Source organism: Ascaphus truei, chromosome 6 (assembly GCF_040206685.1).
Source record: "Ascaphus truei isolate aAscTru1 chromosome 6, aAscTru1.hap1, whole genome shotgun sequence".
NCBI classification, from domain to species: Eukaryota; Metazoa; Chordata; class Amphibia; order Anura; family Ascaphidae; genus Ascaphus; species Ascaphus truei.
In genome coordinates this window covers 76,369,572-76,397,505 of record NC_134488.1, presented here as the reverse complement: position 1 = coordinate 76,397,505, position 27,934 = coordinate 76,369,572, and the positions used below count along the sequence as shown (strand labels likewise).

At 41.4% G+C, this 27,934-nt stretch overlaps 1 protein-coding gene across 10 annotated transcripts in view; it reads right to left on the bottom strand.

The window, feature by feature from the left end:
* PLCH2 (phospholipase C eta 2) overlaps positions 1–27,934 on the bottom strand; it is a 498,290-nt gene that overhangs the window by 92,154 nt on the left and 378,202 nt on the right. For all 10 annotated transcript variants that reach the window (XM_075604867.1, XM_075604874.1, XM_075604869.1 and 7 more), the window contains 6 exons: positions 22,282–22,525; positions 20,016–20,145; positions 14,775–14,945; positions 8,400–8,493; positions 4,938–5,141; positions 2,188–2,308 (listed from right to left, as the gene is read on the bottom strand). In XM_075604867.1, the coding sequence (XP_075460982.1) occupies positions 2,188–2,308; positions 4,938–5,141; positions 8,400–8,493; positions 14,775–14,945; positions 20,016–20,145; positions 22,282–22,525 (964 nt within the window). The remainder of the gene's footprint in view (positions 1–2,187; positions 2,309–4,937; positions 5,142–8,399; positions 8,494–14,774; positions 14,946–20,015; positions 20,146–22,281; positions 22,526–27,934) is intronic.

The window sequence follows — 27,934 nt, the reverse complement described above, 5'->3', positions numbered from 1 at the left end:
GACAGCGGGCGCCCTGACGTCGCTCCCCGGAGGTGGTGTCCTTACCCTCCTCAGAAGAAGATGAAGCAACCGTCAGAAACCTGTGGAGAGATCATCATTTACCGGTAACCTGAGGCGGAGTCCTGATCCCGTGGTGCCTCTCCAACAGGCCGTGGTGCATCCGGAGCCCTGGAGGAGCCCCACACCCAAGGAAGATGTCAGAGCCAAGAAAGATCCGCCTGTAGTGGATCCGATGGAGCCAGAAGACAAATAATACCTGAGGATTGGTGAGGCCTCCACTTCATATTTCAGCCAAGATCCTGTTGCGGCCTACGCGGACAAGGAGCCAGGCAGGGCCTTGTTCGGTGTGCAGAGAGGTGATGCACTTCCGGCGCGGCCGGACATAATGTCATCCTCGGCGCCGGACCTGTGTTAGCCTGGGGATCTCACGAGATCGTCCATCAGCGATGATGTCACCAAGATGGCGCCTGTTAAAGTAGTGGAACCTTGGTCGGAACCACTGGTGAGTGCTAGACTATTCCCTGCTACCTCTCCATTACCCTTGACCCAACCCATCGGAAGGAGTCGCCGGACTCTTGGGTCCCCTGTTGCCACCACAATACCACCCCCGTGGACTGGCCATGGACACTGTTAGGCCCCGTTCACCGGCCTTTACCTCCCTACGACCCTTCCAAGGCACTGGTAGGAAACTTAAAATTTAGCAGAGCTGACCGGGTTATAAAGTACTCAGATACCGTCAGTCCCATGGGTACATGTTCCCCTATGTACCAGAACCCATTATGGACGAAACTGAAGCCAATAGGGACAAATAGTTAAAACAAGCGGTACTGGACCATTTGTGGTCTAAACCTACTCAACAAGCATTTATAGATGAGTCCCAAATGGATGGATGGTGCCCCAAATTGGTTCCCAGTGAGGACATGGGATTTTTCACCTATGGGAGAGTGTGGCCATGGCAGGTACTGGCTATCCTTCTGCCCTTCACTGTCACATAAGTCCTGATAGCTGCATGCTGTGGCAGGCTATCATCTTGGGTTTACCCCCATCAGGCAGCCTCCATGCGTGACAGGGGGAGGTGGAACTTGGTCTGTGTGACGCCAATCCGGGTGCAGACCTTGTACTTTCCCCCTCTATGCTAGGGAGGAGGCATGCCAAATTATAGTCAGTCCAAGTCTCTCCCTAAAGGGAGTGAGGCATGCCATCAGCCCTCTAGGGGGTCTGAAGAGAATACCAAGCAGGATTGCAAGGCCTCAATTCTGAGAGAAGGCCAGACACCATCCAGAGGCCAGTGACCTGTGCTACAATAGACTGAATTCACTGTAATACCATCTGCAGTGAATGCAATCAGCAATAGAGAGGATCCTGTTTTATATACCCCAGACTGAGTCTACAGTCTATTGGGTAGGGGTATGAATCATGACCTTCACAGTGGGGACTGTTTCCAGTCACACTAGAGCCTGCTGTAAATGGATGTGTTGCACCAGATAAAGAAGAATGTAGCCTTATGATATCCTAAAAGCCTGTCCTGTTTCCCCATGTGGGAGGGGAAGCAGTGCTACAGTAAAAATGAAGAATTTCACAATTCTTGTAGCTGTATTGGCCTGGATAAGTGTTTAATCTATGAAAAAACAATGAGGGTTATGTATTAAGGCAATTTCGACACAAATAACATCATTTTTATCTTTTACAAATATGTGTCAATGTACCTCAAGCATTTAGCTCCAACTTTCACCACATGTGCGTGAACTTGCGATTTAGGGAGCGTCAAAAAGTAGGAAGGAATTACTGGACATGCAGATTATAAAGATGCCAAACTGTGCACCACTTTTTCTGCGTCAGAAAATCAAAAGTTTAAGGTGGGTATTTGTTTGGTTTCTAACAAATCACTACCAGTTGTAAGATACTTAATAGAAAGAAGAAAAAAAAAATATACATGGCACATTGGTGCTCCCAAAACTTTGCGCAATACATTAACACATTCTTTGCTCTAAAATTGCCTTGATATCCACCGCCTTTTATGGACGTTACCTGAAAGACACTGTATCACAATCTTCAACAAAGCTGCTCTTCTTTTTATAACCTACAGTACATAACACCAATACCTACATAAGGAAGACTATGTAAGTGGCTATCTACAAAGTATTACCAGAAAAGGTTGTCCCAGGAAAATATTGGAAGGGTACCTACTCATTTTTGGTGAATGCATACTTGTTAATAGTTTCAATCACATCTTTGAAGAGTATCTTGGAGGTCAACGTGTAACCATGATGGACAATTGGCTCTCCATCAGGTCCATCCCAGCAGTCAACTACACAAGGGAAAAAACATCTATTTGTCATTATTTGCTTTACAACATGAATTTATTTCCCTCCCTTCTTGTATTAAATGTCAAGACATATTTTCTAAAGAAGAAAGAATTAGGTGCACTCACTGGATTTACTGTATGTAGCTGCCTCAGGTGCACAGTGATTATCCCGCCTGGGGAGACCTATAATACAGGACACATCCTCCTACAACAAAAAGGAACCAGCACTCCAGAGGTCTTCATACAACAAAAAAGACATTTTAATCTACACAGATCGACATTTCAGTCAAACACACTGATCTTTGTCAAGATGACAACAATCTTGACAAAGGTCAGTATGTTTGACCGAAACATCGATCTTTGTGGATAACATTTATATTTTGTATGAAGACCTCTAGAGTGTCGGTTCCTCCTTGTTTCAAGACTTATTTTCTATACAGGCCGTTGGCTTGCATGAAAATAATTATACAGACTGTAAAAGTTTCTACAAGCAAGAGAAAAATTCATTTGGCAAATCTAGGGTTAAAAAAATAAATAACGTCTTGTGGACTTTCTATTCTGTACAATTATTTTCTTCCACATGTCTAGCCACCTGTACAAAAAAACTTGTATGAACTTTGTTTAAATCTGTATGAGCAGGAAATAAAATAAGCAGGTATGGGGTTTGGGTTATTTAAACAAAGGAATAAAACCAAGTCCTCTTCCCATGCTTGTACCAACATTGAAACCTACAGTAAAAAGCCTTTCCATACAAGCAGTGGGCCACCTGTATGGGCTTTGCATAAAGTCTGTACGAGGAAACCGTGGCTGTGATTTAAATGGCCCACATCAGCCACATTTCTAGAATATTTAGTCGTATTGAAGTGGTGATCCAGATGATTACTACAACATTTTATCAGCTAATTAATATTTGTTCAAGCAATGTTTTTTTTTGCATCGGCTATTTAAGAAATACTATTAATTTTATTCTGGTTCTGTTGAGAAGCAGCTTCCTTATGAAAGGATAAAATGTTCAAGTTAACACGTTTATGTGATTCAATTTTTTTTTAGAAAAGTGCTATATTATAGGAATTTTCTCATATTCACAGTAGTGGTGTTTATTTTTTAAATCTTTAACTAAACTATTTAGAAAAGATATGCTAGAAACTTGGGTTAAGTCTCACTGATGGTATACGGTCTACTCAGTGTAAGGCTCAAAAGAAACTTATAAGAATAACTGATAGTCTACCGCTCACCAGATAGTAAATACTGTAGCCGGTGCAAAGGGATGGTTCTGGCAAGGCAAGTAAATAAGAAGACAACAAGGAAGTCTCCCACAGATCCCTTTTACCACTGCATAACAGGCTAATGATAAATAGCAGCAGGGGTTATATTACCCCCTGACATATATCAGATAAGGCCATAGGGGAGGTCTTGTAATTGCATCCAGTGCTAGGAATGAACAATTACCATAAAAGCCTAATAGGCAAAACAAAAAACTTTTATTGATCTATATTTATAATACATTATAGCGACGCAAACTCAGTGGGTAATAAAAACATCTAAAACTCAAGGTATGGGTGTTAACAGGAGGTTAATTGGTAGGTATATAGCAATGTATCTGGTTCTTAAATAGAACCCTCCTGATATGCTACTCGGAATATGGAGGGAAGGGTATGAGTCAGGGGATAGGCATGAGATAACCTCTAAATCTGACTAGTGTCAATAATCATAGCATAGATAGTAACAGTATCCCCCTCCTATATCAGATGAGAGGGTGTAGCAGCAATAGTATTCCTAGCCACAGTGATTCCAGAGTCTAATAGATCAGCATGTGTCACCAATATCAACAGTCTCGTACTGCTGGAAGTGTCATGGTCAGTGGAGTGGCGCTCTAAGATAATACAGCCACATAAATAGTCAATATCCTACACAAATAAACCAGCACATACCAGCAAATGCCGTAACACAGCAGTTCCAACATAAAGGCTGACTATAACGCAGGCTCTGGTATACACCCTCTCCCTCCCCAATTCCGGAGCAATCTCACCCGTGACCTCCGACGTCAACGCGATGACGTCATCCCGACGTACGTTTCGCGCTCGGGGGCTGGCGCTTTCTCTAGGTAGGAGGTGGCTAGGAATACTATTGCTGCTACACCCTCTCATCTGATATAGGAGGGGGATACTGTTACTATCTATGCTATGATTATTGACACTAGTCAGATTTAGAGGTTATCTCATGCCTATCCCCTGACTCATACCCTTCCCTCCATATTCCGAGTAGCTTATCAGGAGAGTTCTATTTAAGAACCAGATACATTGCTATATACCTACCAATTAACCTTAAGTGTAAGTTAGTGTATGTTTGTGTGCTGTGAAGGGCACATTTGGAGAAACTTGCCCCAGGCACAAAAACACCTAGGCATGCTACTGTATTTATTTTGTTCAGTAATACAATATGCTAGGAATGAGGAACAGTAATTGTTCATAAACAATGCTTTGTATCTATACATCTAGACTATATTGTTAAGCCATAAATTAGAACTACGACAAACATTTAATATTCAATACATGATCATTGCAGTAAGCTGTGTGTAAAAATATAATCTGTATTCATAGAGTCATCTACATGACCGTTTTCTTTCCCTTACCTTCCACACAACGGCAGCCCGCCTGCAAGACCCAAGCATACATGTCGACTCGGGACTGAGACATTAGTTGATCACCCATCAGGTATGTATTGTGAGAGGATGCAATATAATAGTTGCCGAGTGGTAGCGTCATATCTTGATTCACCTGATAATGCTCTGGACTGAAGATATCCCCCGCTGGACTGCGCATGTAGTTGGTGAAACCTGTTCATAATGAATCATAACCGTGCATGTAATTCAATGTTCGTCAGAAAGATTCTTCAATGATGCATGAATAAACTTTTCACAGATGACAAATGTATGAATTTGCATTTGAAATGTAGTGTGCGTGGCATAGTGAATCTTTGTAACCTTCATTTATTAAACACACAGATACCCAGCAAGCTCTAAGGAACCCCAAAAATTACGACTTATTTATATAAGTGTCAATTGGAATGCTAGTGGGCATGGCTAAAACTATACAACAAAAAACAAAGAAGCCGAAAGCTACATCTAATATGACAAAAATACACAGTGAAATACTTGTATATCTCTTGAAACCCTTTGGCTAAAGCATTATAAGCCTGCTAGCCATATCAAGGCATGACAATTAGCAGGTCCTAACACTAACTGATTACAATTCTTATTTACCTCTATAATTAGAGAACGAAGGATCTCATTGGATCTGTCACAACCAGCTGCATGCAAGACCTGCTCACTTGGAAAGGAGCAACCTTAAACCCTGGGAGGGGCCACAGACCTCCAAAACAGCTGAGACCAGCTGGACAAAGTTAATAAACACACAGCAAGTTCTAAGGAACCCCAAAAATTACCACATTATATATATATATATATATATATTATCAAAAAATAAATAGATGATACCGTTCTGTGGCTAACGAAATGCTTTTATTTGTGCGAGCTTTCGAGATACATATACACATATATATATATATATATATATATATATATATATATATTGGAATGCTAGTGGGTGTGGCTAAATTTATACAACAAAAAACTAGCACTCCAATTGAGACTCCCTCCCTCCCAGGGTTTAATCTTGCCCCTCCCCACTTTCCAAGTGAGCAGGTCTTGCATGCAGCTGGTTGTGACAGATCCAATGCGATCATTCTTCCTCCAATTATAGAGGTAAATAAGAATTTTTAATCGGTTAGTGTTAGGACCTGCTAATGGTCATGCCTTGATATTGCTAGCAGGCTTATAACGCTTTGGCCAAAGGGTTTAACTAAATGACCCTTTTTCAAGAGATATACAGGTATTTCACTGTGTATTTTTGTCATATTGGATGTAGCTTTGGGCTTCTTTTTTTTGTTGTAACTTTGATTTATACAAAATTTGAAATTCCTTGACATAAATGCATGTAATTCAGGACCAGTTTAAAATCTTGCAGAAAGCTATTCACTTAGTTTAAGATTATCTAAATGAGCTACACTCATTTTAAATCAATATAAACCACAAAAACATACCAGAACAACAATACACATACAGTATGCACTTGTATTTTCTTGTAGAGTACCTTAAAATGACATACTACTGTATATTTGACAAGAGCCTTGTTTTACATATGCTGAAGCAGCCATTTAATGGGGATTATCATCCAAAAAGTCCCAAATGGCGTATGTTGCATATATAGAATGATCACCTAAATATTGAAGAAATCCATAAACTACTGGTTAAAACTAGTAATAAACCACAGAGTCGGTTACATGTCACAGGAATAAAATACAATTGAATAAAAATCAGCACTCAATCCAGATCATATAATCCTTCCATGTGGTTCGCCATGTTCTCTGATAAGATAAATAAATACAGAGATACAAATGTAAAATCTCTTCATACCATAAGCTTTATGACATGGGAGTAACATTCAACCCCACTGTAGCCTAATACTATCCTCTAGTAGCCGATTCCGTCTACAAGAAGTAAAATATGTCATTATTTGTTTCTGCCAAGGTGACCTTGGTTCATCCTATTACTATTATTGGAATTGCTACAGTGAAAGATAGAGCGAGCCATACCAATAGATAAAACCTCAATATTACATCCTATAATTAAGTTATATGTAGCTCAGATTCATGTACAACACTATCGTCGGGCTATATATTGGCAAGTAACATTTTTGTGGTGTTTCCATTTCATATATTATCTTTCTCTTTGCTGGTCGAAATTCTGTATGAAGCAGGTTATTGCTAGAATCAAATTTTATTGTTAATAAACGAACAATAATTAGAGGCAGCATAACAAAAAATCCTAACATCTTCAGTCACCTATCAGGACAAAAAAAAGTGACCAGCAAATATAAGTTAAAAGAATAAACCGTTAAAACCATGAATGATTTAAAACAAAAAAAAAACACAATTATAGAAAAACATTTAGTCACCATTAAGGTATATAAGGAAATAATGGTAACTCATTCCATTTCTCGTCATTTTTACAAAAAGGTTTAAACAAAGATGATAGAGAATAAAACAATGTTAAAATTGTGGAATTTAAATCCAGTATCTAGAATGGCACCTTTCAGCGGTGCTACCATGGTCAGTATTATAGTGCCCGAGGAGATTTATAGAAGGATAAATTAAAGTGCTCAGATTTATTAGTCTATTTCTTGACACAATCAGCAAGTTAAGCAAAACAGCTGAATTTTTATTTTTTAGCATCTCCTCAAATTTTGTTAAGGTTTTTACAACTTGATGCGTGTCTGACGAAAGTGCTTGGAGCAGGACAGGGGGCTCAACTCCAGTTCTCACCCCAGCCCCCAATAGGTTAGGTTTTCAGCATATCCCAGTTTCAGCACAAGTGGCTCAATCAGAGGCTCAGTCGATGAGCCACCTGTTCTGAAGCAGGGACTGATTGAGCCACCTGTGCTGAAGCTGGAATATCCTGAAAACCTGACCTTTTTTGGGGGGGGGGGGGGGTGGCTTGAGGACTGGCTTTGAGCACCCCTGATCTATCTTGTGAATGGCAATAGACAATGATAGTACCAATGAATCCCAAGATATAGCATTTGTAAGCAAAAAAGTATATTTTGAGTAACCAACAGTCCTCAGTAGTTGGTTTTAGAAAATGACACTAGAATGACAAGTCCAGCTCGTAAATCCTTTTTTTTTTTTTTGCCAATGTGTCATAGGCATTTTATCCCTTATTATTTTGTATGCTGTGGTAGTCCAGAGACCTAAAATCTATTGTGTTTTCCCTAAAGGCTTTTTGTAATGGTGGGGGGAGAGCATCTTTAAACAAAAAAAGAAAAAATTGTGGTACATTTTGGAAAGGTAACAAACCCCTCAAATGCCTTATTATACAGTATATGTTATTGTACAATACATACAGGTCCCTATTTTTCAGCCATGGTTGACTCTTGGAATTTAATTATACAGTAAATAAAGCAAATTAAAAAAAAGGCATTACTTTCAATACGTATATTTCATTACCAGCGAGAATAGGAGGTCTTTCTTTACATACCATCAATTCCAAGGACTCCTTGTTTTTTGTTCTCCGGACATGGTTCAAATTTAGCAACAATGTCCAAGCAGTGTTCTTTTGTTGCATTCATCATCTGCAGTATAAATAAAAACAAGAAATAAATCCAAACCAGATAATCCCATTTCAGAAGCCTGCATCACTGTTCTTTATCGGACGCAGCAATCCAATTTCCTGACCTAATGCTGGAGGGTTTGCAATCACCCAATGGGATTCCTATGCCTGCCACTCAGTGTCAAGTCCTATACCAAGCACCAAGCATTACAGCTCATTGATAGCCGATGATCAGAGAAGATAAAGTGCTGAGCCTAATTTTGCTTTTGGAGGTCATATTGTTTGTAAGGTATTAAAACCCATGGGGTATCTGTTTGAACAGCACTTCAAATGCTCAAGTCCAACCGTGTCTTGTAATGGAGGATTATAGGATTCACTTAAGTTGTCAAAGGTTGAGCTTGTGAAGGAAGGCAAATCGCCCAATGTTTCAAACTCTTGTAAAAGAAAGAAAATGAAAAAAGATTTACAACGTAGAGATAATAGAATTAAGGAGATATTAAAAAGGATTTTTAGCCAAACTACTGTAGGTTGATTAATATATCTATGGGGATAGGTCTCTTGTCTAACCAATACAAGAATATAAAAAACTAAAAGTTTATCCCACTATAATTGGTATGCAATATTGTAATTTTAATTATTAACCATTTAATGGACAAATATGATACCATCACAGGTCTCAAATTTCAATGTCATTACATCTGTGGGCCTATTAAAAAGTACCACTGCCTTGAAAAAAAATGTATTAAGATGGTTGGATGTATTTTATGGATGCTCTTTATCAAAGAGTAAAATAGAGTAATGTTTTCCAATTTAGTTAGCCCCACTAATTTCCACACCTCAGAAGATGTCTTTTCAATTCCCAAAATTACTTTCGATCTTCCATATAAATATTGGTAGCTTACTGCCCAAACTAGATGCTTCTAGTATAAACCAAATGCCATAGTTCATCTATTTCTATTCAAGGTTATTCAATCTTAAGGAAAGATCAGTCAGTCAAAGAGAGGCGGAGGGGTGTTTTATATTGACAATTCTGTAAAATATTTGTTACTAAATAACCCATGTAGCCCACCCTCGTGAAAATGTAGTTGGCAAGATGTATCTCCCTTTTCAAAGCCTATTGTTCTTGTTGGCATCTATACCCTCCCTCCCCACCACCATCCCTCTGTGATGTCTAATTCTCTCAGCAATATTTCTTCTTTGAATACAAATACTGAGCTATTGATTCCTGGTGACTAACCTCAATTGGCTTGACCCTAAAAACAACCAAATCTGTCCACAATTTTATTCACTAAATTGAATAAAACTAATTTTTCAACCTACAGTACTTGACAAAATGTTAAATCCTGTAACCACTCACTGATCGATTGAATCTTTATCTCCTGTCCCAACAGAATCCAAACCTCTGGTAGATTGCTTGACCTTTTCAGTGCTCATGCAATTGTGTATTGTGCATGTAAAATCAAACTATCTAGCCCTAAACTTCCGTTCTTTACAACATTGACATTTTTACCGTCAACTATTTCTTGCTGACCTTACCAACTACCCTTTGTTCAGAATCAAATTTGATACCAGGCCATGATTCTATACTCAACTATTTCTAGTCGACGTTCCTAAAAATCTGTGATATCCATTCTCCACTGCGCATAATCAGAGTTTGTAGGGCCTATCTCCCCTGGGTTACATTCAACCTTATTGAGCTTTACCGCTTTAGAGATGCCTTGTGGAATAGATACAAATTGGCTCCAAGCAAAATTTCAAAAATCAGAGAGCTGTACAGAATACATGCACAAGGTAAACTCGACGTGCAAAATCACAATACTGCTCTGACAATTTTTTTATAAGGTGATCAATAGTATTTTTGAGTCCTGTAGCCACCAAAAACTTTGTGGGGTGTGCTATTTCCTTATTATCAAGACGACGCAAACATGACCTTAATCTAGAAGCCCAGACAGAGTGCATCATCAGTACTCTCTCATCATTGTACTCACAAATTTCAATTTAGCCCAGTGTCTGAAGGAGACAGCTTGTTCAGCTTTAGTCTGAGAAGTTCCTGTGCAACCAAAGTGATCCTGACCAATTGCTAAGTTCCTACTATACATCTTGGCACCCGCGTCATTGCTAGACTAATTGCTTCCATAATCAACTCACCATCTTCTGGTCAAATTCCCATGGCCTGGAAAACCACTAGAGTTAACCCTATCTACACAAGTGGTGACAAAGACATTGTCTGAAACCACAGACCTCTCTCCATTCTAAAATTTTATAAGAAGGTAAATTTTCTTAGTCAATTCCAATCTGGCTTCCGACCAAATCACTCGACAGTAACGACCCTCTTAAAAATTTACAATGAGATCCAATGCGGGATAGAACATGGACAGTTGACCGGTGTAATATTACTAGATTTTGCAAAGGTTTTTGATACTATTCACCACACTATTGTGTTAAACAAGCTCCAGCATTATGGTATTGGATACATGCTCTAAACTGGTTTAACATGTATTTATCAGGAGGATCCCAACATGTGTATCTCAGGCTCCACCTCTAACCATTTGAGTATTACCTGTCGGGTCCCCCAAGGCCCCATTTTGGGGACCTTGCTTTTTTGCTGTCAGTGAATTACCTGCCCAATGTTTGTAAAACAAATTCCTTGCAGACGTATATGGATGATACTCTCCTATATGCATGCAGTTCCAGTTACTCTGACCTGGAAAATGTACCACAATCCGATTTTATTTTAAAGAAAACTGGATCACCCAAAACAAACAGTTTTTAAAAACCAGACACAACTACGGTGTTCAGGAATAAGGATACATTTTGCAAGCTTCCCATGACCAGTCTTGCCTCAGTTACTAGCTTTAAATATTTGGGTATGTGGCTTCCCTCCAATCTAACATTTGATTTGCATATAAAAACCAAAATCTATCTTAAACTGGGTATACTTTAAAAAAATAAATAATTATATATATATACTGTGTATATATATAGCAACTGTAAACATTACTGTATGTTCATTTGCATGTCTTAGACAGGTCTGCAACCCTGTCTTTCCCCATTATCACCCAGCATACAGCACTTCCACTGCAGCAAGGGATTCTGGGAAATGACATGCAAATGAGCACTCAGTGCCACCTTTTGTCTCAAGCTCATATTACACAAGCAAATCCTCAAGCCAATGCATGCTGTTATAAACACAGCTTTTAGACAGAGGCTGGGATGAGATGCAAAGCCATTAAACCCACTCACAGACATGTTTCAACCTTGATGGGTATCATCAGTGTGAGGTTGGTTGTAATGGCTAAGCTGGTTTGAGACTAGACTAGGTATTCACCACAATTAAGGTTATGGTGGGTAAAAAAAGTGACAAAAACCTTCCACAGTAAAGCAACTGTAAATATTACTGTATGTTCATTTGCATGTCTTAGACAGGTCTGCAACCCTGTCTTTCCCCATTATCGCCCAGCATACAGCACTTCCACTGCAGCAAGGGATTCTGGGAAATGACATGCACATGAGCACTCAGTGCCACCTTTTGTCTCAAGCTCATATTACACAAGCAAATCCTCAAGCCAATGCATGCTGTTATAAACACAGCTTTAAGACGGAGGCTGGGATGAGATGCAAAGCCATTAAACCCACTCACAGACAGTACACACCATAACATTAATAATTGTGATATATATATATATATATATATCTCTTGCTTAAGCCCATTGGTCAGAAAGTGCATTGTTTAGCGTGATTGTATTGTCTGTTGTGGAATAAGATAATTTTTTTTAATGCTATCTGATAAAAAAAAACTTCACCCACAACAAGTCAATGAATAATGGAAGCTTAACCTGCATGGTTTGCCAAAATGACAAGCCTAGAGTATTCACTTCCATGTGTGGAAATTAATATTTGATTGCAATGTTACCGTACACTTGTTTGAGGCAACAGTCCCGTATTTTACCATCTGCAATGTGGACTCACTGTGATATGGTTTGATATTTTACTTTATCAAGCCCTGTTCCCTCAGCTACATTTTGTGATCTTCTGCAGGTACGCTCATTTCAAAGTCAAATATCTACAGTAATTATATACAAAACACGCCACCTTAAAAATAAAAACCATGTTTAACATGGATGAAGCAAGACACCGATACTCACACAGGAAAATGGTATCAAAATATCACAATCAAATTCATGACGTGATTACATGGATATTGCTGTATAATATATATTTTAGACCCCACATTTTGACATTTCTTTTTTTAAACAAATCAACATTAAAATCAACAATTGTAGTTTGTATGAATGGCCATGTTGGACGTTTTAATTGTTTTATGAATGTTTATATTTGTGAGTAATATACTCACGTAATGTGTCTGCAAACAAAGTTAGTACTTCTGTTAAAAGAAGTTTGCAAGGACTGTTCTTCTCACTAGTGTGCTAAGATTGACATGATCAATGCAGCTTTCACCTTAGCAGGTTCCCAAATCTCAAGCCCAATCATCTACAGTACCATATCATCTCTCATGGTGCCTTTACTCATGATTGACCTGATTTCCCCAATGATGGCTGACTGTGTCCTTTCCAATTGAAAACTTGCAACTTAAGTTGTACAATATTCCAATTTAGAATACCCTATTTTTTGTATGAGAAACATTCTATACAATTACTCCTCAGACTTTCCACCGGTATAAAAACTTTGCTTTCTTCATTGCTAAATGTTATTTTTTTTAATCCAACTCCTTTAAAAATATAAATGTACATCTCCACTACCCCTCTGGGTGCCTCAGGAAGTAGCTACTACATTATGGGGGTTGGCACTCCAGGGATCCCATGATGTAATTGCTACATCAATGTTCCTGCTTACTTTTCTAGGGGAGACCGCGTTCTGCACTCCTCGGTGCGATCTATGTGCAAGTGCAATGGAAGGACAATGACTCCTCTTCCTTTCCATCATCCGTAAAATGGTTCAGGTCACCGCAGACACTACAGCACTCAAAGGGTTAACAATGTCAATGACTGGTGGCAAAAACCGTGCCACAGACATTTTTGTACCAGGGTCATGTATTCACTGATCCCTGCCCTGGCCGCAGTGAATGGAAAATGAGAAGCTGTCCGCATTCATTGTATTCGAATATGCCTGCAGGCTCTTGTGCACAAGGGCATAGAAAAGGTTAACAAAGATTATAATGATTAGTTTTCTTACAGTGTCTCTAACAAAAACAATAATTAATTCCACAGAACATAGACGGTTACTGCCCCATCAGGCTAAGCGTTCACTACTGCTGCTACTGTATTTACCCAACATGGCATATACAAAGTGTTCAGTTCCGAGATTAAATGTAATGTTTGAATGGTAAACTAAAAAAAGCCAGTGTCCCCGTAGAGCAGTTTCAATCAAATTATATGAACAGCTTTTGATACAGAAGTAGTGATTAAAAGAGTCTTTCACCAACCAAAACTGATACACGTCCAGTATGAAGGGCTGGGTTAAAACATCAGCATCTTTATCCAGTATTGTACTTTAAGCCTACAAGTCTTGATATAAATACAATTAATAGATCAGTGTTTTACTAGCTATTCAGAATCAAACTTATTGCTAAAAACTCCTGAATTTATATATTTGACTCATCTACTTACTGAACTTAAAAAAAAAATATTCACACAGGCATTTACTTTATGAATGCAGTTAACCTGCTTCGATCAGGATTATAATAAATCGGCAAGGTAGAAAAAAAATGCCCATTGCCTCATTCCTTTTTAAACATTGAAGATTAGCATCCACTTCATTTGGCCAGTTTAACAAACCCCTCTTTTCAGCAAATGTTTGGGGGTATAGATTCTGGTTTCACATTTCGGTTTTTGAAGAGGTAAAGTAGAATAAAAGTGTTTGTACATCTTAAAAAAAGAAACAAAAACACACAACAAGATCTGCAGCTGGGAAGTATATAAGCTCTGATTTCTACCTCTGAATTGTACGCTTACTTGAGATGTCAATTTTGATAAAATGAAATGTGTTGATGTTACCTGTGACGAATAGCAGATAGAAAGGAAAAATGCAATTACAAAGCCTCAGAAAACAACTAGAGGCTCTGCAATAGCATACACATTGCTTTGCCATATAACATGATTCCCCCGTTTCCCTCAAAAATTCTATTTCCAACAACTTATAAAAATGGGCATTCACCTTTTCTAATTGTGGGACCTACTGATCCTCACTTTGAAAAAAAAGCAGATATCAAGGAATGAAAATGCTTAGATAAGAAAAGGTTGCTTCCCAGTGTTTTATAGGCTATTCCTCTTCTGCTCAACGCACCTTTTGTTCAATCTCTAGGAATCGCTTTAGGTCATCTGGGTCTAGGTGGTCCTTATGGTTACTGTATGTAAGCATCAGCAGATACAGATCCCTCCTTGTGGACATCATCTTATAAAACGAGCAGAACTCATCAAATCCAAGAGTACCTTGGTTATCATCAGTGTCTGCTTCCTGTGGCACAAGAACAGGAGAGGCAGAAGTTACATTTACTCCTTTCAGACACTAAAAACCAGATGGATACCAACATATCATTTCCTGAATATTAACAATACACAAAGGAAACGTAGAAGCATTTGGTAAAAGTATGATGCTGAGGAAATGGAGAGAAAAAACAAAAAAAACATCAACCAATACAAATTAAAGCAGGTCAGGTTAGATCTATATAGAAACATTAAAACTGTAGCACATTTAAAATGAAAGATATTGAGGTATTTACAACTTGTATGACGTTCTTTATGAATACGCTGACTGAGCATAGTGAATAAATATATAGTATAACATGAGCTGCTTCTGAATAGTTTAATTATATGCATAGGAGGTAGAAACACCCCAACATTTTAGCGCAATGTTAATTCTATAAGGACAGGTTTGCAAATGACATTTTAAGAATCAGTGTCTACAATAGAAGATTTGAGATTTGCTGGAGTACACATTGCTTGGAAGACATTTAAATAGAGAAATAATGCCAGCCGAGGGAGGGAGTGCGAGCCAGATTAACTACTGTGCCTCCCGCTGCCAGACAGCTAAAGAAAATAGTGTTGGCAGAAGCAATGGAAATGTTCAGCTAAAGATGCCCTGCTAAGACAACCTTGGAAAGGAAACAGGTAGGATATGTATTCACAACAACAGGATGTAACAATAATTGGATGCACCCAATTTTTAGGACTCAAACCACTTGGTTAATGTTTTGAGGGATAGGTGAGATGATTCTACATTCACTCTGATATTTGTCTATAAATCCTGTACATGTAAAATGTAATCATAAATTAAACATAACTCCATTCAAAAAAGCACCCACTAACCCCCATAAAATTGTAGTGCACGTCACCTCAGCTTTTTAAATTTACACTACAATAATCTAATTCTGTTCCATGGATATCCAATTCATTTACATTATTCATTTTTATTTAATTGATCAGTTAGTAAATCATTCATTATTCCAGTGTTTTACTTAACCATGTGGGTTACTTGTCCATACTTGTGTAATAAATTGAAAGCTGTGTGTCATATTATATTGTTGAACATGTCAAACATGGCTAACATTTATCATTCGGAGTCAGGCTGTGGTTTTACCCGGCGATGGCGTTTGGATTGCCTAATTAATACCAATAGCACAGTTACATTTTACAGCAAAGGAGTTCAATGTTATAACAAGAAAGTAAAACTAAAAACCCCGGTGGATTTCATCACTCAAATTGTTAGTTTCCCTACTCACCAGCTTTTCTCATGAAAGAAAAAATCCTTTCCCACAAAATTCAACTGAATTAAATAATTTAGTCATAGAAGTTATTATTTGCCAAAATACAAAGACATACTTGTGAAAGCAGGAACGGAAATTCACTTATTCATTACATGGCTGTAGGGTGTGCAGCAATGTTATCACTTGATACCAGGCATTGAATAGTTATCTGTGCCGTTTTCACCTTAAATATGCTGCTCTTTGAAAGCGGTGTCTGTGACAAAGCACTTGAAGTATACAATATATTTTAATAAACTGAAATGCATTCAAATAGCCTATTAATTGGACAGCTCTGCATTTACTAAGCAGTGCTTTCAAGTAGCTGCAGTATCTCTGGCTTAGCAATATATTTTGACATCTGCAAGATACTAATTCACTGCTGTAACAAGGTAACAATATACTTTGTTTTGCGTGTCAAGGGCTTCATTTGGTCTTTTCTATACTAATGCAGCATTTAATTGCTGCAGTTTTTGATGTACAGCTACAATTCTCAGAAATACTGTATACTGTATATTGTAAGAAAATAACCATTGAAATCATGCTTCTCTTCACTGTAAATGTAACCATAAACCTGGATGTTGACAGATTTAATACTCTATGCATTTTCCAATCAAATCCTTATGGTGCAAGCACTTCGCTTAGTAGTCAAGGAAAATAGCACATATTGGGGCCTATGCAGAGAGCAGCGAATTTTCGAAATTCGCCATTTTTTGGAGATAATCGCGCAGAAAACAGCAGAAAATGGAGATTTCCGAAAATCGCGCCAATTTTTCATTTCTATTTGTAAAACTCGCCTCGCGGCTGGCGAGAACCGCAATCTCGCCAGTTTAAAATATATCCGTATGCAGAGAGGCGCGAACGGCATCTAGCGGCTGTTCGCGCCAATAAAATGGCGCGATTGTCTCCGTTTTGCCTCGCCAAAAAAAACTGGCGCTCGCGGCCATTGCAAAGGGAAAAAAAAAGGCGCGAATTTGTTTTTACATGTTTCCGAAGCGCGCATCTCGCCAATTTAAACTCGCCAGACGCATCCATGTTAAACATAGCAGAATTCGCACTTTTCTGCATATGGAGATTAAAACTCTCCAAAAAAGCTCCTTTTTATGAAATTCGCCATTTTTAAAATTCGCTGCTCTCTGCATAGGCCCCATAGTCTCACAAAACCATACCACTTCAAACTTTATTTATTTTTATTTGATAATCCCTCAACCAGACAAGTAGATAAATGGAATAACATTTTTTTTTGAGAAGTGCAATAAATATCTTTTTATCCAACAAATAGTTACTCTAAAATAGTACATAAAGCTATAAAGAGAATAGAAAAGGCAATGGTAGATACTGAATGGAGTGTTCTTTTGCATGTTACAGTTTAAAAAATGACATGTATCCCCCCTTACTATTTTCACTCTGCCCAGCTTGACATCCTTTCAGTTTAAACTTTAAAAAAAACAAGGCCAGTATTATTAACATTGACAGTCAGCACCATGGACAGAGGCTTGTATAACAGCTGTTCTATCAGAATGTCATTAACTAACATTGGGAGCATTGATTGCAAATGTTGTTATCAAGTGTAATGAAATATGTAATCCATAGTAACATGTTGTGCTGCCAAGGGCACATGCATTATCGTCATATACAAATAAAGCACCGTCAGTATATGCATAGTTGCAGACCTCTTCAGAGCAAAATCATGGGATTAAACCCCTCTTTTGAAAAGATGATTTATTTTGGTACCCAAAACACACAAAGTCTGGTTGGCCTAAGGATATACTAACGTTATTGTTGACATTGAACTACACTAGGGCAAATCTTTCAGAACCACCCCCTCCTGCCCCATGATCCTAGAGGGACTTAAATACGATTCTACAATATAGTCAATGAAACCACTCTTGTTCATACAAAAATAATTGCTTTACCGTTTTATAAAACTGAGGAAATACAGAAAAATGTTACAAAGAGAAGACAACATGGAGAATAGCAGAACGGTCAGAAAGACAAGGGTGGAGAACAGGGTTAAAAACGTTTAAAAAAAAAATCCCCCACTGGTAAAGAATGAAAAAACGCTGAATAACTCACAACCTGTGCTAAAGAGGACTTCCCCCTACCATGTAACAATGAGATCCAAGATACTAAGCAACAAAGCCGCGCAGTTTTTTCGCTTCATATCAGTGAAAAGTCATAAGCATCTCTATTCATGACCTGGGAAGGTGACTTCTTCATTACACCTACAATCTACAAAGACTTGTAGCCCGAGGGGCATTCTTTTGTACTCTAGTTTTGTCTGTGCACATATTATTTTTAGCTGTGTCTTTTTCATTGAGAATTGTTCCTGAACCTGTAGATTCCAGCTGCGCCTCTCCCAATTTCCTTCATCTGACAAGGAAGGAAGGAAGATCAGACACCTGGAGCATATCCACAGTCACTCTGATAGCAGCAAGCAGCAGGGAAGCAAAAATGTCAACTTAAGAAATATATATTAATTTCTGTTTTCCATTCCACAAATCTCCATTTCTTAACCTTGCGCTTTATAAACTTTTTTAACCTCCCGTTTGAGAAGTTATTTTTTGCACATTCAGTCTTTCCAAACTTCTATCTATGATACAGTAATAACTACATTACTGGGTGAAAATGTGCTCTGCTGTGAATCAGATTATTTTGTTTATATAATACGAGTCAGGGGATTAACTGCTGTTTCGAAGTTTAGACGAAAATAGTGAAAATTAGTAAACCCCATCACTCCTGTATGAACAGAAGAAAGAAAGCGCTAAAACACCCCAAGAGGAAAATCAAGATATAAACTCCAATAATCGGTAGACAGACCTTGAAAATGTCACAGTGAATGTGCAATGACAGTTTAATAAATAATAATAAAAACCTCCATAAACGTTGAATCATGAATCCACAACATTTTTAGTCCTGCAGCCGAAGTCCTGAAAGGAGGGATTTCCACATCTCTGCAGAAAACAAACGAAAGCAGTGAAAAGTTGGACGTTCTGATGGTGTGTGGACTATTACATTGGTATCGTGATCACAATATAATAAATACGGCTAATTTTGCACTCATTCGGAGGCGCACTTATCTTGGTAAAAGTAGTCCTCTCTGTGGTTGAAGTGGTAAGCTCTGATCTTCCTCTCACAGCTTTCAGAGATATATAGTAGTATGTTGCATCTTAGTAAAAATATATAAAAGGAATACATGGCATAATAATGTTTAATAAACACAAATGTTAAAAATCGAGATTTTGAACTCACACATGGTTCTGTTCAGCCTGGCATGTGAATACAATGCTTTCCAGCACACCGATTTCAGTTTTCAAAGCAGTTGCTGATAAAGGCAAATTGACTCAGGTGTAAAGCATTGTATTCACATGCCAGACTGAACAGAACCATTTGTGAGTTTAAAACCTCGATTTTAACATTTGTGTTTTATTAAATGTTATTATGCTATGTATTCCTTTATATCTTTATACTAAGATGCAACATAGTACAGAATTTGCCGTATTTATTATATTATCACAATATCCGTTTCTCTCTCATTAATAATTTAATAGTCCACGTGCCTTCAGAATGTCCAACTTTTCAACAGCACTCCTGTATTTGTAGTGACTTCCACATCCAAGTATTTCATGACCTTCTAAAAGAACATTGGTAGCATGAACATTACCAATTAGATTACATGATCTCGAATAATGTGTTGCATTTGCAGAGAGACTGTTCCCAGTTGCGTAAAAAGAAATAATAAAAAATGATTTGCCATTGTCATTTGCATTTTATCTTCCCCTTACCTTGAACATTTGCTTCACTTTCTGTCGTGGAAGGTTGACATTTAGTTTGTGCATCAGTTGTAAAACCTCGTTTATACTTAAACTGCCATCTCCATTCTTGTCTGCCTCATCAAAAGTCTGCTTCAACCATATTTGACTGGAGGTAAGGAAGGTAATAGCGTTGATATAACTGGACATGTTTATTACTCAAGGTGCGGGGGGGGCAGATGGGAGGGGGAGAAACCAAACTTTACATTTTCTTTGGTATTAAACAGGCCCTGTAACACATTGTAAAACAATTCACTATAAAAATTCTGCAGCCAAGGGAAGTATTAAATATATCACAAAGCTATAACCTAAAAGTATAAGTACAATTACCATCTTAAGGAAATAGATTGATTACTCAAACAATAAATATAGGAGACAGGGAGATACCCGCTCAACTCTAGGAATACATGAATGGGTGCACTATGGGGAGTATACAGATGGCAAAGCCAAGGTTCTAAGCCAGAGAGTCACTCCATAGGAGGAGAGTAGGCTAAGGAGATAGTCCAATCATGTGCACTCGCTAATCTATCATGAACATGTAAGTAAGGCCTCGGACATGGTGAAAAGAAGAGCTCATGCTCATGCTCTCCTGCTCAAGCAGGAGCTTTTTTGTGTCCCTGCATGAGTGTCAGCGTGCGCTCATGTAAGTGGAGTTGGAGCTGGGCGGGAGGCGGGGCTTGCGCGCCACGTCACCAACGTCACGGACTGCTATTGGCTTTTGGCAGTCACGTGACAGGCGCTCCGAGGCAAAAATGAAACCTGCCTGTCTCCTTCAATTTTCTGAGCCTCCGCACGCGTGCGGAAGCGGCTCCTAAAGCCCCGCTGATTACAGATGCAGGGGGTAAGTGCATCTGCTCAGCGCGGCTCAGCGGGGTCTGCTGTACCATGTCCCAGGCCTTACAATGGAAGAGCGGACTTGTAGTATACCAGAGAGTGAGGTATAGATATAAGAAGTGGTAGATCCGCAGACACCTATCGGGCAAATGTAAGTGTATAAATCAATATATGGTTAAAAATTAAACTTTAAACTTTAAAATCGGTCTAATTGAAAGAGTAAAATACAAGGGCACACAATGTACAGAGAGTGCAAATAAAATACATTGCAATTTGGAAAAGTTCAGTCAGTATTGCTAGAGCGCTGCAATACAACTCACCAGGGAAAGCAGCGCTGCATCTACAGCATAGGTATATTGCTGCATGCAGCGGAGCCCTACAGGAAAGGTACCCTGAGGGGTTAAACAAGACTAGTCTAGCTGCCTGCGATGTAATAAACCTCTCCCCCTGGAATATAGGAAGGGCAGAAGTTTAGGTACCGGATGAATGCACCACAGAAACTCAATCAATAACCACTTGTGTATCTATATCACTCCCCATACAGCAGCTGTTTTCTGTCCTTGTTGTTAGGAGTAACAGTGGTCAGACTGGATGAGGGGGGAAAAGGGTCCATTTCTGGTAAAATTCTCTCATTTCTATGCCCTATGAGTAACAATGATCGGACTGGAGAGGGAGGGGGGAAATAGTGTGTCTGCAGCCCTAATTCTGTAGAGCCAAAACAAATCCTGCCGTAGGGAGTAACAGTAAATCGGACTGTAGAAGGGAGGAAGGGGGTTTACCCCAATTAATAACCCTAGTGCCCCAAGTCTGTGGTACAGTGTTGAATGACAATAGCCAGTGGAGCATGAGCAAAATAGGAGCTGCACCTCTAAGCGTGTGCCAGTGTTTGTTAACAGCTCCTATTTACAGCTGTGCGGTGCTCATCCTGGTCAGGACAAAGGCAGGAGTGATGTCAGCAGACTACCAGACGTACATTTCATGTAGGCGACTTTCAAGGGTCGCTTAGAGGTGCAGATCCTAGTTTGTTCATGCTCCACTGAAGCCATTAGCAGTCAAAACGGTACCACGGACTTCATGCTCTCAGTTGGGTTTTCCCTCAAACAATGGCAGCCAAAAAGTACTACACCTTTTTCTGCTATGAAAGTAGTACATGAATGGGACAGGTTAGAAGTGGCAGGGGATAATAGATTCAAGGAATGCTTAGTGCAGACTTAAGAAAATAAAGTGGTCAAATGGATCAAATAGGTATTAGATGCTGTAGTATTTGAGGTTTTGTGGTGATTGTGGATAATGGGTAAGCAAAGGGGTTCTGGTAAGGTGTATTTCTATGGTTTTATTTTTTGAAAGTGTGTGTCACACACCATTCCCTTCCTTTGAACAAAAACGGTTATGACGAAAAGGATATTGGTCCCGTGTTCTTTGACGCTTGGAAAGACTGTCCTCATCACTGATCCCAGCCATAAGGTACTTGAGACCAGTGATCCATGTACGAGCCTCTTCGCCACTCGAAGACACCAAATCAAGAGACTCCATGCGATCTCCATAGTAGATACTGAAGCAGCAGTTTGGGTCAAAGGTCCCGTCAGAATAGCGTTGGAAAATATCAGACTGTTTTCCTTCACACACCTCCTGAATGGAATCAATGGAGACTGAAAAAAATATATATATTTAAAAAAAAGTGACAGTTAATAGCAATACACCGTACAACCATCTTGAAAGTCAATTTTGTTAGTATGCAAAATGTAGATTTTCAGCAGAAATATTCAGAACAACATGCATTTTATAAACTTCATAACTGCATATATGGAGATAATTTTCAGGTAGGTGTACATCTGATTATTTAATTAAGAATTGGTTATGTGACGATAGGCCCCATCTACATTTATTATTCAATCACTACGGCATACAAAAGGTTAACTTGAGGAACAAGTTACCATATAAATACATGGTATTGTTTATTGGGGGTTCAGGTCACAATGACCCCGGGCTGTTTTTCTCTTTTTGTCTAAAAGTGGGGTTATCCAAGAGTGACTTTCTCTGGGATTGTGGGGTCATTAAGCCATAACCCTACACAACCGTTTGGCAACTTACTATAAACATATGGTATATGATTTTACACTGAAATAGCCAGAACCCCACCTTCAAAGGGATCGTAAAATTCCCCCAGCCAGATGCGTAAGGTGACATTTTCCTTATACATTTACTGAATATGAGATATGCGGTAAACTCATCTGAACGTGATAACGTGGCTCACAATAGTCTAGCAGTTATGGGGATAGTGTTAGAAGACCAAGTTAAGCTCGGAGACATTTTTCAATTAAAAAAAATATTTCTTCCCAAGCCATAAAAATGTCATTAGAGATGATGGATAAAAGTAAAAATAGGAGACACTCAGGAGGGTGGGCTTAGTCTGGTCCCATTGCAAAGGCTGTGGATAAAAAGCCTGTATTTGGGATATGAAATTAGAATTGAACAATGGGAGTGAATCCTCAAACATCCATATCAAGACCCTTTGAGAAACCTAATATGTGGTAATGTATGTTAGAGTTTTTGATTTATTTTACCCTGTTATTTTATGAAACTGTCTGCATATACTGTATGTTTCTTGTAATATTACTTTCTGTAAAGGCACTGTACTACTTTTCGATATTAAATAGTTACATAGTTACATAGTAGATGAGGTTTAAAGACATACGTCCATCAAGTTCAACCTATGCTAAACTTAGATGACAGATACTTTATCCTATTTCTATACGTACTTATTGATTCAGAGGAAGGCAAACAAAAAACCGCAGTGAAATATCATCCAATGACATCTCATAAGGGGGAAAATAAAATACTTCCAAGAATTGGCAATCCGAATATTCCCTGGATCAACATTGTTAGGAAAACTATCGTACAGTACGTCATAGCTCTGTCCATTAATACTGTAGATTTCCATGCTAAAAAAAAATACTGACTTTGACTTTAAAAACAGCCTTTATTACTGAAATACTGAGTGCAGGTAAAGTGGTTCGAGTAACCTTTAAGTAGCTGAGAAGGTACAACGATGAAGATCTTCAGGGACCACTGCCAATCAGAAAAGCACAGTTGGAGAAACAGTTTGCACTCACATTATTCGATTTAAGCTAAAATGTACACAATAAGGTTTCTATTTGTTGCTGTCTAAGTGATGTGTGTGATACACAGTTTGTCAAATAAAAAGGACAAGTATGGATAAAGCTACATCTACTGTACATTTGTGTGTTATTTTTTAAATGTACTGTAGGTTCTAGCATTTCCCTTACGATCTACTGTGATGACAGCATAAACTTTCAGTATACTGCAGCAAAAAAAGCGACCCCCCCCCAGCCATGGGTGGGGGGGGGTGTTTCATGACCAGGGGGGGCCGGCCTTCCCCTCCCGCTGGCCCGCCCCTCGCACCACCCTCCCATCACGGGGGAGGGCCTAAGCGCCTTAATTTAAAGTCAAGCTGCCGGGGGCTCGTCCTCTTTGCCTCCCGCGTGCGTATTGGCGCTAGCCCAGAGCATTTTGGCAAGCGCAAATCACAGTGTCTGCATAGTCAGGGCATAGGCACGCACAGTCAGCAGACACACTCCCGCAGCAGCATGGCGTCGATGGCCAAACAGTTCCGCATTCTCCAAGCTCAGGCGGCAGACCATGACGAGGCGTGGTTGAACCGGCAGCTGCATGCATTGTTCGCAAGGAAGGCAGGACGCGGTGGCGGTCAGAGCCGTGGCACCCCTTCAACGTCGCGCGCAAGTCAGGCAACGCACATTAAAGCCGCCCTCCTCAAGAAAAGGGCGCGGAGGGCCTCCCAGCAACGCACGAGGCAAAATTCTGTTGCGCTCAGGGCGGCAGCCTTCGGCCACGGTGCCGCAAGGCAGGGCATCACGGCAGCCAGGTCGGGCCCCAGCGGTGGTGTGGAGTTCCTCGGCTACTGGGATGCAGGACGAGGCGGATCGGTGCGCAGGTCAGCCCGCAAGGAAAGAGCGCCGACCTTCGGCCACTGCGACGCAGGACAGGGCGTCGCGGCACGCCATACGGCCGCCCGTGACCGATGCGGGCGGTGTAGCTACATGGACATCGCCTGCAGGATCAGCAGAGTCCAGGAGACCAGGACGGCCACTTGCATCAGCGGGTGGCGCCAACGCGCGAAGGTTGACCAACAGCCCGGCGTGGTTCGACTACGTTGATCCGGCAATGGTCGAGGGGCGACCCAGGTCACCGGCCCAGTTGCTTCCCCCCAGGATGGCAAGGACGGGTAAGATACCCACGGCGGTGAAGGGGAGGCGGCGGGGCGAAAGGGCAAGAGCGCTTAGACTTTGGATGGCATCCCAGGTAGTACGCACAGACCAGGGAAGCACAGGCGAGGCGACAGGGGGGAAATACTGAGTGGCGCAGCAGGCATAGAGCAGGCAGCAGCGGGGCTAACCCACACACCAGATCCAGGAGCTTATGGTACAGCAGGGAGGGCAAACCTCACAGCAGCATTAGTGGGCTTGTTGAGGGCCTTGGAGCTGCAGGCGTCAGTCCCTTTTGGAGCGGGAGCGAGGGATGCTGGCGCAGCATCAGGAGTGGCAGCAGCATGGGGGGCGTACATCGGCGAGGTGACCGCGGTGCCAACCCCCACACCGGCAGCCACCAACATGACCCTGGTGTCTCATAATCCACCTACGGCCGGGGTCATTGGCACCGAGGGTTCCGTCTCTTCTATGGTTGGTGTCTTGGGCGGAGTAGCTCCCCCAGCCGCGACCCCGGTGCCTCTTCCCACGGCCGGGGTCGTGGACACCACGTTGAAACCAACGATCCCCGCGGGGGCCTATTCGACTCCACAGGTGTGTGTCGTTAACGAGTTAGGCACGCACTTGACGAAAGAGGAGAAAGAGGCTATTTGGGCAGGGGATTTCGTGGAAATTTTATCCCGATTACAGGGAGGCGTTGGCGCGATCTTATAAAAAAGGGGATGCTAGGAAGGAGGATATTGAGAAGCCAATTGGTCCCGCGCGTTTAGAATCTTAGCCGCAGTAATCGGGGAAAAGTCCCCCCACTTATGTCCGGTCCTGTTTAAATATGAGGACATGATTGGGGAGGCTCAGAGGCACGGGTTATGGGCTGGTGGTTTTACGACTTGAGATTTAGGCAGAAGATGGCGGCGCACAAAGATAAGGTAACTTGGGTCATGAAGGAGACCGACCTCTGGATTGACCTTATTGGCTTATCGGACAAGCCGGCGCCCTTTCAGGGAGGGGGAGAAGGGGGGCGCGCTTCCGCAAACACTGACCAACAGGGGGATAGCCGGCCCGGGGTGTGCTGGGCCTTCAATGACGAGCGGTGCACATATGCGGTTTGTCGCTTCAAACACCACTGCGCCACTTGCGGAGGAGCTCATCCGCAAGCGAAATGCTTTAAGAGCGGGGGACGCGGTTCCAGGAGGGGGGGGGAGGGCGGAGGGCTGGCCAGCAAGGCGCCTTCTCCTATAATCGTCCAAAGCCTGACCCCCTGGCTGGAAAGATACCCAAATAGGGACGCAGCCCGGCTGCTCCTCGACGGGTTTTCCGAGGGGTTCAGAATCCCGTTTGTGCACCAGACGGGATCAGGATTTGAACGGAATTTGAAATCGGCAAGGGTTTACAGCGATGTGGCGAGGGAGAAGGTGGGTAAGGAGGTGGAGTTGGGGAGGATGGCGGGTCCATTCGCCTACCCCCCTCTCCCAGACTTGAGGATCTCCCCACTGAGGGTGGTCCCCAAAAAGGACCCGGGGGCATTCAGGCTCATCCAGCACCTTTCCTATCCCGAGGGCACGTCGGTAAACGACGGCATCGATCGCGAGATGTGCTCAGTAAGTTATGCTAGCTTTGACCAAGCCACGGCAATGGTGAGCGGAATGGGTCGGGGGGCTCTGCTGGCAAAGGCGGATATCAAGTCCGCCTTCTGGCTGCTGCCAGTGCACCCCGACTGTTTCCACTTGCTAGGTTGCATGCTCGACGGCCAGTACTTTGTTGATTTGTGTCTTCCCATGGGTTGCGCACTGTCATGTTTCTACTTTGAAACTTTTAGCACGTTTCTCGAATTGGTGGCACGTTGCAGGGTGCAGGCCGCAGGGTGTATGCATTACTTGGATGATTTTTTGTTCGTAGGGCCGGCGGGATCAGACCTGTGCGCAAGATGGCTGTTTGAATTTTCAGCCATGGAAGCCTATGCGGCCGCATGGCGGGAGTACTTGTGCTTCTCAAGGGAATTTGAAGGAGATGCGGGGGGGGGGTCATGACCATGAGGCGATTCGTGATTGAATTAGGGCGCAGGGGGTTAGCAGGGAGGACAATAAGCAGGAAACTGAGCGGGGTGTCATTCTTCTTGAGGCTGGGTGGTGAGACTGACGTCACCAAGGCGTTTGTAGTCAAGAGGGCCCTGGCGGGGCTTTTGAGGGGGGCACCGCCCAGCGACGCCAGGAGGCCGGTAACTCCGGCGTTATTGGAGGCATTGGTTAAGATAACATGGCTTATCTGCTTTCCGACTTTCGAGGCGGGACTTTTTAATGCGGCATACACCTTGGCGTTCTTTGGAGTATTGCGTATAGGGGAGCTAGTCTGCGCTTCTAAGAAAGGGGGCAGGGGCTTGCAGGCCAGGGACGTGGCGCTCGGGGCAGATTCTTTGCAGCTTTTCATCCGGCGGTCCAAGACGGACCAAGCGGGCAGGGGTGCGATGGTGCCATTGCTAAGCGTGCCAGGGAAATGTTTTTGCCCGGTGGGGGTTCTTAGGGCATACTCACAAGAGCGGCCCGCCAGGGACGGGCCTTTACTCATTCACAGTGACGGGGTCCCATTATCCAGGTACCAGTTCTCGCGAGTATTCCGGGTCTGCCTTGAGCGCTTGGGGTTGGAAGCGACCCAATTCAGGACCCACTCGTTCAGGATTGGGGCTGCGACTGAGGCAGCACGGGCTGGGCTGGCTGGGGAGGTCATACAGAAGATTGGGCGTTGGGAGTCCAGCAGGTACCGGTCCTATGTCAGGCCCGGGGCAGGCGCAGAACAGGTTTCGCTGGTGTGATTCTTTCT